Consider the following 13297-nt stretch of genomic DNA (forward strand, 5'->3'; position numbering starts at 1 on the left):
ATCAAAATGTCTAAATATAACCATATCAATCCAACATTCTAGTAATAATACATAAACATTCTGTTAAAAAAATATATCATTATATAAGATTTCTCGAGGTTCCAAATTAGCATTGGTTCGATAAATTCCATGGATTAGGTGTGAAGTCATTATTTAATCGTCAATATGTAACAACAGTTAATGGAGATGTATGTCCAAAATATAGGAATTTTCCAGATATTGATTCATTGACTGGGCTTTCTTATCTACTTTCTTCGAGTATATGTATATATATGCATCCATAACGGAGGTATCAGAACTTAACAACATATAACCTTTTACTCCTAGATTGGTTTGGCTGTGCCAAGTCCATTTGCAATTCGCATCTGTAACATAAGCCAGACTATTTGCACATACCAACAATCTTGTATGGCCCATTACTACTCCTCGTATCACTTCATATATTACTCGTCTCATACATAGGGGAGGTATTCTTCGGACAACTCCCATCAAGGTTTCCGTAATTATAGTCCATGTATCGTCATCGGGTCGTATTGTCTGTTTATTCCATACTATGAGTCGTTGTCTTGAGGAATCTTTCACAATGGCAGAATCTTGGGAGTCGTCAGAGTCCGTATTACTAGAAATTTCATCCTCCGGCGTTTCTCCATGGGGTTTCCTGTCGCCACATGGAAGTTGTCTTTTGTACCAATTATGTTCTTGTTCAAAAAAATTTTTCAACATATCCATCAGCAACTTTAGACATCCAGTATTTTTTCGCACGTCGATTTTATCTAGTTGATTCATCAATTTACAAAAAATAGCAGTATTATGATCCTGTACTTCAGATAGATACATTTTATCCCTGCGAATATAACAATAATGTGCAATAACAATAAAAGATCCCAATTCAAGATTTCAATGCATCAAATCTCGCTATTAGATATCATATAACATGTAATACATTCACTCACTATGATACAACAGTAATATAATCAACTCATATATGTACTTTAATAGAAACATTTCATAGGTTTTTTAAACATGTAGATTATCATACATGCCTCCATTGTTTTCCTAAAGATTCAAATCACTCATATCTGATGATATTGCACATAGTGACCAACATTGTTTTCAATGTTCCAATGTCCTAAAGTTAGGATCAAGAGCAATTATCTCTAAAAATAGTTGAAACCTTTCCTCCAAGGCCACCCTTCTTTTCCAAAGCCACTCCTGTAAGTAATGAGGAATAAGTGATCTTGATACCCCATTCAGCCTTCTAATAGCAGCTTTAAAAAAATTCCAAGACACCTCGATCAATTGTGTATTTATGCCTTCTGGGGTTACAAATTCGCGATCATGATTAACTATTGAATGTTTATAATTCATTCCCAGGTTTTCCAACTTGCGGTAGCTGGCGAATGAATCAGTCCATATAGTGGATCCCTCTTTTACGTGTTTCATAATTATTTCTGATAATACAGAGGTTTTTCTCCCTTCTTCAGGTACCAATTCTGCAAACATTTCTCTCGTTTTCATATCTATTCCAGCCAAAACCCAGCGTTGGCGTATTATTCTTCCACGATTAAATTTTCTTTTGGCCACAAACGTTTCATCAATTTGAATTACATGTGATTTACCTTGTGATATTCCCCCTATTAGGGTACCTCTTCTTTCCATTTCCCCAGAGCATATCTTACGAAGTTTCTTGGTCCAATTCACCATTGTTCTCTTGCTGACGTGTGCTTCAAAAGCTATTTGTCGTTGAGATACATCTATGGTCCAAAGATAAATCATCATTACAAGTTGGGTGAGTCTTATTTTACTTCCTTCAAATAGCGATCTTTTCCTTATGGACGTGGTAGTCCTGCACTTTGAAACCGGACACCTCCATCTATATCCATCCATAGTTCTTTTGCATTTTTCTTCTTTCATTTGTTGTCCACAATTAAAACATGTTGCCTTTTGAACAAGGAGTTGCCGTGATCGCAGAAACTTTATACATTTTCGTTCACTTGATATTATACCACATCGAGCAAGATTGAATAGATTTTTTCTTTTTCTGGGTTCTTTAGTCTTCATATTTATTTAGAACTTTATTGTCTTTTCAAAAGTAGTTTCTGTATATACAAACATTGGAAAGTTAAATTTCATGCAGGTATTTTCAAAACCATAAATTGACAATCGGCTTCTTTTATGGTTATTTCCTGCGTCTTCGCCCACGAGTAGATTTGAGCTTCCGGAAAGATTATCCACATTATGAGATCTCTTTCAGAGTCTCCTTTTTTTAGAAATTCCCGCATTTCAGGATTTACTCTTTTTAAAATTGTTACCCAGTTTATGCAGATTTCTGCAAAAGCCATTTGTATAGGTTTTTCAGGGTAAATGCTTCCTGTATAAATTTCTTCCCACTCATCTTCAACCAGATGTTTCCCAGGCCAATGATTATTACATGTAGTAAGACCATACTTTTGCTTCCAATATTGCAGCCGTGGATTTAATTCGTCGTACATTATGTCACATAAATGATCCGTTAATGTATATGTTGTTAACAGAAACTTCAGCGACTTTAATCCTTTGTCTATTAGTGTTTCTTTTTGGGGTATCCATATCAAATGTTGTATTTCCGGATCATCACAACGCAATCCCAAACACATTTTGATACTTTATTATGTTATACTATACAAAATATATAAGATCAGTTACCTATTGCCATGTTACAATACTGCACCGAATTTCAATATTTATACTTAAGCATTTTACATTAGTCTAATAGTAACTAGCCAAACACTAGCGGCAAATGTACATTTTGAATGTATAGTCACGGGATTGGAAAAACTTTTCATTACATCATAATATAATCTTGATTGTTTACGAACATAGGGTCTTTTGGTAGACGTTCCATTATTATATCCATTTAATTTTAAAACCTCCAAATATGGCAATTTTCTCCGTAGAGAATCACTCAGAAATTGAACATGATTATAACTAAGGTCAATAGTATGTAAATATTTGAACGATGTGTTGGAGGACAGAGAAAAATATTGCAAGTTATTATAATACAACGTTAATCTCTCTAAATTACACAAAGATTCAAGTATTGTCATATCAAATTCCACCAGTTTATTTTCATCCAGGTTTAAAGTTTCCAGTTTACTCAGTCCTTTAAACGCCCCTTCTTCTATAGCGCTTATTGCGTTTCTTGATAAGTCTAGTATTCTTAAACGACGTAAATGAATGAATGTTCCGTTCTTTAGTTTCTTTATGACATTGTTGTCCAAATATAGTCTTTTTAATTTTTCCATGCCTGCAAATTTTGATCCTTCTATTTCTGCCAGCAAATTACTGCTCAAGTACAAACTTTCCAGTTGGTGTAAGCCTGCAAAGCTTTCTTTTTCAATTCGTGTGATGTAGTTTCGTATCAAATTTATCTCCCTAAGCTTTTCGTTTTTGCAGAAGACTCCTCCTGGTATGGTTTGGATTTTATTCCACCCACAATGCAACACCTCTACGTCTTTATACTTTTCCAATTGTCCTTTGGTTATTTCCCGTAGGCAGCTGTCGTTGATGAATATCTTTACTGTGTTCCGGCAAGATTTTGCCAGGTATATCTTGTCAGGATCTGGAATCCTTGTATAACTCGAATGATCACACCAAAGTACCAAATTGCTTCCTTGCATGCATTCCGGGTATAACATAGTTCGTCTTTCATTCTTTGTACATTTCTTTTGTTCTATTGTTTCCGGATAAATAGCATAACACGTGCCCAGCCATAATACTAGTAGTTCCACTCGGTTCATTTTACTTATGAATTAGATAATTCACTTTGTTATTTTACTCCTTTGAAAAAGGTTTTTTGTAAGTCAAAATCTTATTTACATTCGTTGTCATTACTCATAATTGTTCCGGTATTATAGAGTCAATGTTCACACTTTCCCCTCCGTAGGGGTAAGGGTGTATTTCTATACGCCTTATCCTTTTTGTTCGCCAATGTATTGAACTTGAATAGCCTTTTATGCCCAAATTATTCTGACAATTCCATTGTTCCATATGCGGCGGATCTTTACAAATTTCTCTCTCCTGGTACACGTCCTTTGTTATATTAGTGTTTGTAAGTTTCATCACCATTCCTCTAATTAATTCATACAACATGACTCTTCTTCCCAAAGAGGTGTATTCCTTTGCTCTTATTTCAAATATCTCATCTACAACATGGTTGAATTGTTCAAGAATTTCTTCGGTTAATTCCTCATCTAGGGCTACCTCTTCTAGGCCATTGTCTGTTTGTTTAACCCAATCAACTCGGTCCGTAAGCAATTCCCATATTGTTTCTTTAAACTGGTATCTCTCATATTCGCTGTTATATTCTTTAAGATTCAATAGATCCAATTCGTCATATACATCGTACAAAAGACACCAATTTGTTGGATCGTAACCTTCAATATAATCAAAATCTAGCATTCTTTTTTTTCCTTTCTGCATCAAAATATACAGATTTTTTTCAAACAAAATAGAAATTTCGCACAATTTACCATTTTCATGTATACTCATATAAACTCATGTATACTCCATACTCGTTAAGACATTTATCAATTCATTAATCACCCAATACTTATTAGGCAATAAATCTCTCCCCCCCACAAGGGATTTAATTATTTTGTAATTTTCTATTTTCTGGTTTTTATTTATATACTTTTTTTTCTCATTAAGATTTTATCTCGTATATAGTTTTTATCCTTCGGTTTAGGTAATAATTTTATCAATTTTTATGATCTATAAACATAATCCGACATTTTATTTTTTTGAAGATTTTTTTAGTGGGGAAAGTTATACAACATATCAACTTAAACAATAATAAAAAGTGATATTACTCATCATCCCTGCCTTCCCTTTCATAAGAAATTTTTAGACACGAGTATCTTTGAATGACAAAAAATTTTCAAGGGTCATTAATACAGCGTTGTCCATAACAAGTAATACACCACTATGTCTCATAGGGATTAATAGAAGAAGGGTGCCAAGAGACAGGAATGTGAGTAATCAGCGAAGTATTACTCTACAAAACTAATACATATTTAAGTATTGGATACAATACTAGAGGTTAAGTCCATTATTGCGCATGTTATGTACAGTACAATAAATATTTACATAATCGGAAAATATTATAAAATCAGCAATAACATAAATAGCAGCAAACTGGTATGAGGCTCATACAAAGAGATTTGGCAGAGCGACAATTTTGGGCAAAATGAAAAATATTAGCTCACGTCAGCCTTTATATAATTTAATTCGATTAGCATTACATTTAAATAGTGAGCACGAGGTGATTTGAGGTAGGATAGGTAGTCTGGGGCCATTACAGATTATTTTCAACACAAAATTGCAGCCGAAAACACGTACATAACATACAATATTATGGGAAATAGACATCGTACAGTTCCTCATAATTTACAATAACAAGTTCCTCTCGAATTTAAAAAGTTTTTGCAATAAAGATAGGTCGATCTTGCATTCAAGTAATCAAGTTCTTATAATCCCCGGGTTGTTATTCTAGGGGAGGTGGTAGTGGGTACAATCCCAGCGATTGATCAATGTATCGAAATCTTTTAATAAAAAGGGAAACTGTATTAAAATCTGAGTATATATATAGTAAAATACAGGTATATAGTTTTTACTTTTGCTAGTCTCAAGTTTCCACCATAACCGGCTTTTATGCTTTTTCCCGTTAAGTTTGACTTTTGGTAGTGGTGCCGAATTGATAAGTTGTCCTAAACCACCACCAGTCAGCCCTAAATAATTCAGTTATCATGGCTTGTCTAATAGGCTAGCCCTAAAAGTCCAAATCAACCTATCCCATAACAAATATTACGTCTCTGACGTGTTTCCGAAGACAATTTCTAAATCAAACTAATAGTAGCTTATTTTCAAATCAGCCCATTTTACCACTAAAGGCAGCATGGGGTCCGTCTACACTGGGCCTCCGTAAAACTATCATTCGGGTTGGAGCCTCTAGTCTGTTTGGAAACCTACTGTCTCTACTGGTCGAAGACTCAATATTAAACAACGATGTAGTTTCCGAATTGGTATTTTTGACTATTTGTTTGTCACCCTCTTTTTTTAGCGAGTTTTCAAAGATTGATTCCGACACTTGGTCAACCGGTAGAATAAAAACACCTCCCACATAACCAAACGTACTCGTGGACCCGTATGTAAATCTCCACTGTTCTAGATTTCCCCCAAATAGGAATTCAAATTCTGCATCCATCCTGCACCTCGTAAAACAAAATGTTTGTATGTTTTTTGCCCCCCGATATTGTTGCAACAGGAGAGCTATGGCGGTTATTATCGCTTCCGGATATAACACATAAAGTACTATATGTCCTTTATCTATTTCGGTGTTTTGATCTAGTCCTTTGTGCATACTACAAGCTTCTTTTAAATAGTCATGGCATAATGTCATAAGTTCCAAAATCTGCCCGGTATTCTTGAAGTACGGTCTTACGTGCCTCATAAGGTAACATTGTTTACATTCACCATTCCCAACAGGGTGAAAAAGCTTTCCTATTTTTGTCCAGCCCTCCTTGTTGTACATACATTGTTGCCAATATTGCACCCTTGGATTGTCCCGCTCACAAGTGCCGAACAAGAGGCTCATCAAACGATCCCGAACCGGCGCAGTTTTTATGGTTTCCATTACCATCTGCTGCCTTTGAGTAAGAGTGAACTGCATTGCCCACTCGTAGACAACCTTGTGATCCGTATTAGGGTTGCACAATAGCCCGTAGCACATTCCTTTCTTTAACTAGTTCACTATTTATAATCTTAATACAAGATAATTCCTCGTCATTCATAATACACTTTAGGCACAAGTTAATAACCTAACTTTTATTCACCATAAATTCAGTCCATATAATTGATAATATTCACATCATTCCACTGAATATTTTAGTTAAAACGTTTTATTGTAATTTCATTATTCGTTAACGTGATGCGATGTTGTAGGTTGAGGCTGATTAAAGGATGATTGTTGCGAAAACATTATACTACCAAAAGATGCATAAGTTCCATTTGTCGTGACATTGTTATTAGGCGGTGCATCATTGTTTGTAGTAGATGATGTCAGAGAGGACGTCAAGGGAGTATTACTTGTCGATGTCGAAGAGCTTGCTCTTATCTCTGTGTTCCGATTCTGTTTGTTTGAGGCAGTTTTTATTAGCAAATATGGTTTTACTTTTGCTACCTTGCGATTTCGCAAGTGTTTTCTACGATAGTCATTTCGCCATGGCCATTCTTTGACCTTTTCATTACTCGCTCCCATTCCTTCGAAGAAGATTTCTGCATAACGTCTAGTTCCATTTTTAATGTCCTCGAAAAAATCATTCCATCGTTGTAATCTTTCTGTCTTTTTCACCCCCCGAAGTTCCTCATACCATAGTTCAATATTTTCAATAGATAGCTCCCATAATTGTTCTTTAGTTATTGAGGCAGACATTCTTTAATTTACTGCACCGCGTTATTTTTACACCTTAAAAAATAATAATGTTTCTTTCAGCCGAGCTTATCGTATGATATCGTTAATGATATTTCAAACACTGAATTTTGTTAACTCTTTATTAATCCTATTTGGGGTTAATTATTTCTTTACTGGATAAGGAAAAGTGTAATCTCTGGCCACTTGAGATGTGATGTCTAAAATATCTATTCCGACGTTTTGGCAGAGGCGTCAGCCTGTCACATAATGGTATATTTTTATACATTACAATAAATCAGAGTAGTTTGCTCCAGATTCATCAAAAGTAAAATTCTCTACAAGCTCAACGCGACACTTTGTCCCTCGATTCCTTGTTTTTAATATTGCTGCCCCTTTTTTTTTTTATCATGAAAAACAGCCAATTTACTTAGATTGAGTCTAACTATACTCGCAATTTCGGGACAAAGTGCCGTTGAACATGTGTGACCTTACATTTGCGTTTGCAGTAGATACTGCTTACTATGAAACCTATGCACGTAGAGATTGACGCATGTTGGTCTCAGCTACTTGCGTTATCCATATGTCCATGCGCTGAATAGCCTATTCCTCATAGACTTAGCCCAGCGATATGCGGTAAGCCCGCAACAGGGCCTAGTTACAATATCCTTGGCCTATGAATTTCTAAAGTTTTTTCGCGTTTCACGAGGTAGTGGCCTGTACAGTATTTCGTTAATCGAATGTGTCCCTTAGGCTGAAAAAGGTTAACCAGCCTTGACTAAACCAAACCTTTATTTTGTATCACCTACCAACCTAATTGTTCTCTCTTTCTTAAAGTCTGCTGAATAACCTATTATTATTCCATGGCTACACAAGAATTCTTTTTTTCAAACGAAAACACATTCGTCCACAATATGTAATTGTTTCACTATGAAGCACAGAACACATAACATATCTTGTAACAGTCGCAACATTGTCAATGCTCATTTTAAGATTTTGCTGATCACACCAATTTGTACATTTTAATCATATAACTTTCCGATTCTACTCGTTACACCGGGGGCGCCAAAATATTCTATCAAGGCGTCTGAGAGTGGCCTCGTCAAGAGGTGGTAACTGTTCATGATCTGAGGATAGATCGGAATCGCTACTATCAACTCCAGAGTCAGTGTCGGGTAGAGTATTCAGACTCTCATCCGAGTCTGTAAAATCACCGGACTCGGAATTCGGATAAGGTCCCGATTCATGATCTGAGTAAAAATAGGATTCCATATCATCATGTCCAGACTCAGTATCCGACGAGATACTTAAACTATCATCCGAGTCGGTTAGATCTAATTCCGAATCGGTACTATCTCCCCAAATCGAAGGATTTCTTTCAAAATAGCTTTCCAATGTGGCCTCGTCAATTTGTTGATCATTTTCCTCATTTTCATCTGCTTCAGGCGATGTTTGGCATGATTTGAGAATTTCATCTATATTTTTTAATACCACAATCCACCTCCCGGTCCAGATTTGTTCATCCAGAACAGAGGGCTCCATGGCCTCAGCACTTGTCATGGCCACAATTGTACCAACAAAGAGATGTATTGTAGTTGCTGAGCCCTATATATACCAAGTCTGTGGAAATGTAATAGGTCTATGTGTCATAAATTTTCCAAGTATACCACAGGAAGTTTTTATTTTTCTTCGTGAGTTAGCACCACAGTACGCAGTGATTATGATACTCGCCTTATTTTGATTCATCACTCTTTTTTTACATATGTCTCACCAGAATATAACCATGATACCCATCATCCTAAACTCAATCTCGATGTTCATCTTTATTGCTACATTATCCGTATTTGCGCCATGAGACCACGCTCAAAGCGAAAACTTTCTATCAATTATAATTAGGTGACTTAAAATTGTAGGTGATTGTACAAATTTTTTGTCCTGTTTCTTCATCTAGTACAGAGGTCTCAAACTCAAACGTGCTTGCGGGCCATTTTTCTAGATTAGACGACGCCGCGGGCCGCAGCATTTATAGAGGTATTCTATGTCTTTCCAAGTAGGCCTTATTTTGGCGGGAATGAATTTTTCTATTGAGAGTGAGTCGATCCAGCAGACTGACAGTAACCACACATCGCCAAAATATGATTTAGATTTGTATAAATTTTGGCCTGGCACGAAAAAAATCATCATATTTATAACTATTTAAAGAGAATTGTTGTTGTACTTGATATAAATTAACTATAAGATATAGACACCATATGAACGGACAAACGTATGATGCCATCATAAAAGTTATCACATTATAATTTTCAGCTACTATGAATATTTTGAATCCAACAGACCGATAATAGAGTCTGATCTGATTATTGTAATTCCTATCACGATTCGGGTATACTTATGAGAAGTAGGCTATTAATCTCATGGCCAAATATCTTCAAATATAGGAGCAGAAAAAAATATAAATATAATATAAATAAACAATGAATGTGTCCTAGTGATTGAAATGTCGGAACGCCGAACGTCCTATTGCTGTTACATCGTTGGGGCGTACCACTACGGTACTCGGTACCTTTAAGTGGCCTTAATAACATGATTTAGCGACCAAAGATGTAACTAACAGAACGCCAATGTCATAACCATACTTGCTCAGTTAGCGAAATACCAAGCTGCGACCTTCTGATCTGTTACAAGTTCTTTTATTGTCAAACAATTGTACCAATTGGCCATTAAATACCAGATCTTGTGACGGAACATCTCCTACCTAACGCACTTATCTTTCGGGTTTAATATCAAATTATAGGGATCTATGCCTCAATTGATCAATTCATAGCCCTCCTTCAGTACCGTTATTACTATGTCCAACACTACATCCCTCAGTTCGTGCTCTCTTACCCCAACTTTAATTTTCTTAAATACATACATGGAGTATGGCTATGTTATTTAACTGTCGTATGGCCTGTATTCCATCTCTAATACACCCTTAATGAAACTATTACTCATGCCTCCTTCAAATACTAAGTCACCAACCTACATTCTAAACTCGGTTTACTTCCTTATAATCATGAACCGCCGGTATATGAGATAGAGCCTCAGTGCATGGCGCATGCCATTCTTTTTTTGTTAACAATTCCGAATTTGCGTAATAGATCACAATCAGATTTGGATGGACATGTTTGATCAATGTTAACGCGAAAATATTCCAAAAATTAGTCCTAATTTTTTGTTCGTGACTTTTGTGTGCATGCCCATTGAGAGAGTACTGACTAGATATGCGCTTACTACTTAGCTAATTAGTTACTGTATAATTCTAGATATTTAGCTGTCTGAATCTTTCAATTAATAAGCTACGTCATTCATACATCAACAATTCTTGTTCTTGGTCCATTGCCAACATGAGTACTGCGTAAAAGGCTGCGGGTTGTACCACAATTTCTCCCACGTTTGCTAATTCAATCTAACTTGAACATTACCTTAGGCGCTCATTCATTTACCAACCTTGATATCAAGGCTAAAAGCGACATAAACTAAGTGGTAGCAGGTCACGCGCCATTTTCCAAGCACGACTTTACGCCATTTTGATTACATAAATTCTTGCTTGGCTCAAACCAGCCGCGTGGTGGCGCCGACAACCCACTGATTCAATATCACGCCTTTACTTATTTTAATTTGTAAACTTATTTCCCAATTTGCATAGCTTTGCTACCAAATGCAACAATTCAAATTATCTTGTAGTCACTTAAATTGGCAAGGTCCCGCCGACCATTCTTATTCATACTGGCCCTTTTCAGAAAACGCAAAAACCAACCCGCTCTGCTTCATGCTACACCACTGTGCATTGTTATGTAATTATACTCTAGACTACTAGGTCACTATTGTTGATACGTTATCAATAAATTATCTTTTCGCACCCAATCTGTCCCAAATAATTACTTCTGCAAACTACAATCCCAAAATGCACATCTTGCTACCTCAGAAATCAATGACTTTCCTTAATTATCATATCTTTTGTTTGTTCTATGATACTACAAACCTCGCACTATTGCTCAACACTAATAAAACAGCGTTTAAGTTGCTGAATTATCTACGATTCATGTGTCGCCTCCAATAATCAAAACTTACTTTTGTAAATGCAGACTCGCAACAATAGTTACTTTTAAATAAAATACCTGTGCTACATACATGCTAATGACTATCATCGAAAACAAACATCTATCACTACCCAAGTTTCACTTAGTAATGTTTTGTAATTTACCTACTTACTTGAGTGTTTTTTAAATCTGGCCAAATTTACTTTCATTTTTAAAACTACATATCTAGTTTGACCATCACTATTAATGGCACAAACCCGATACCTTGCTCTTAATTTCACTTACTTGTAACTGTCTGACATTTGAGGCGTGATATGAGAAAATAACATTCTCATCTATTTCAGCTTAGTGCTCCTAGATTAATTTAATCCCAAGGTGACTAGCGCAAAAAAATCCTATAACTGCCTCAAGCAATTGTTCCATCATTTCAAATATTTTGGAGAGACCGGCTAACGGAGGCAGCTATCATTACACCAATTACCATACCCGCACGACAATTTCTAGTGAGTTTTAATCATATTCAGACAATTAGAACACACTTGTAGCAGAAGAGATATTGTAGAGATCTCCAACGCACTAGTTTTGAAATGGGCGTCCCCAATAGGGCACGAGCAAGCGCATTTTTTCTTGTTTAGTAATACAGTATGCAAGAAGGTTTTGAAAACAGTGCGATCTATCAAAGCCGAGATATGTCATGGCTTACAGTAGATTTACAATTTTATAGCCCTTATGTGTTATAACATACACCATTGTTAGTAATCAATAATATTCGCCTCGCACTGCAATGGGAGTTAGTCCATCTCAGGAAGTCATTCTATGCGGCTAGGCATTGCTCCATAGCATGCTTGGCGTCGTATTGTTGCATCAGGTTTTAGCCAAGACGACCTGAGTTGTCCGCGAAAGCACAATTTAGTTTTGGAATTATAGACCAGAGTTCTTCAAACGGAGTTACTGCATAATATGATATATATCAAAACTTGCAACATAGTGTAACCTTCGAACGGTATTTACAGGGACGTACCAAATCCGTAATACAATGAACTGAAGACCAGCTTTCGCAAATGTAGGTTTATGGTTCAGCGTGAGCTAGAACATAGGCGAGCGAGCAAGCGAGCAACGTGGTATTATGTTATTTTTTAGGGTGATACTTTATACCCTTTGGTCGAGAGAGATATTTCACCTACTTATTTACTCGTCGGCGATAAACCAACAGTTTTGTTTGGTTTTCAAAAATATAATTAATTTTTGAGGGGCATACCGCTTCAGCACAGGCCTTTTGAGGCAATACCTTGCACCCGTGTTGGGCTCAATTCCCTTCGAGTCACGAGTCATTCCGAGTCCTGGCAGACACTCAATCAAGTCAAGCCAAGTCAAGTTACGAGAAAGATCACAATTTTGAGTCAAACCGGATTTCAGCATCTATATTGAATTAGCTGACAAATATGCAGATAACTATACATGCACCCAGATGCTGTACCAGTCACACGCAAGTAAAATACGCGAGCAATTGTAAAGCTAAATACTACAGTCAGGCATTGTCGACCAAAATATAGAAAGATACGCACTGCACAACGTAAATATTGAGCCGTCTAATGAGACAAAAAGATGTTGTTATTCACAATAGTCCTCTATAATTTCCACGGCAGCGTCAGCCATGATCGTTTCATTCGCGGTTAATTTATTTATGACTTAACACAACAATTCGAGTATACGCAAGCTACAGTGATTTATTCAACACCGTTTATTTTGCGACTTGATATTGGCTTGT

The 13297-nt window shown here is 36.2% G+C and overlaps 1 protein-coding gene across 1 annotated transcript; it reads right to left on the reverse strand.

Moving 5' to 3' along the window:
- Positions 1–2557: 2557 nt before the first annotated feature.
- LOC145448081 (uncharacterized) lies at positions 2558–3775 on the reverse strand. The gene has a single exon (XM_080326409.1). It carries the CDS (start codon positions 3675–3677, stop codon positions 2739–2741), a length of 939 nt encoding a protein of 312 aa, XP_080182535.1. The 5' UTR covers positions 3678–3775; the 3' UTR covers positions 2558–2738.
- Between the last annotated feature and the right edge of the window lie 9522 nt (positions 3776–13297).

This window comes from Botryllus schlosseri, chromosome 10, assembly GCF_051294905.1.
Source record: "Botryllus schlosseri isolate E-star chromosome 10, Bs_hap1, whole genome shotgun sequence".
In the NCBI taxonomy this organism is placed as follows: Eukaryota; Metazoa; Chordata; class Ascidiacea; order Stolidobranchia; family Styelidae; genus Botryllus; species Botryllus schlosseri.

What these genes read in the sequence shown, in the direction of transcription:
- LOC145448081 (XM_080326409.1), bottom strand. Translation starts at nt 3,677, where the DNA reads ATGTTATACCCGGAATGCATGCAAGGAAGCAATTTGGTACTTTGGTGT.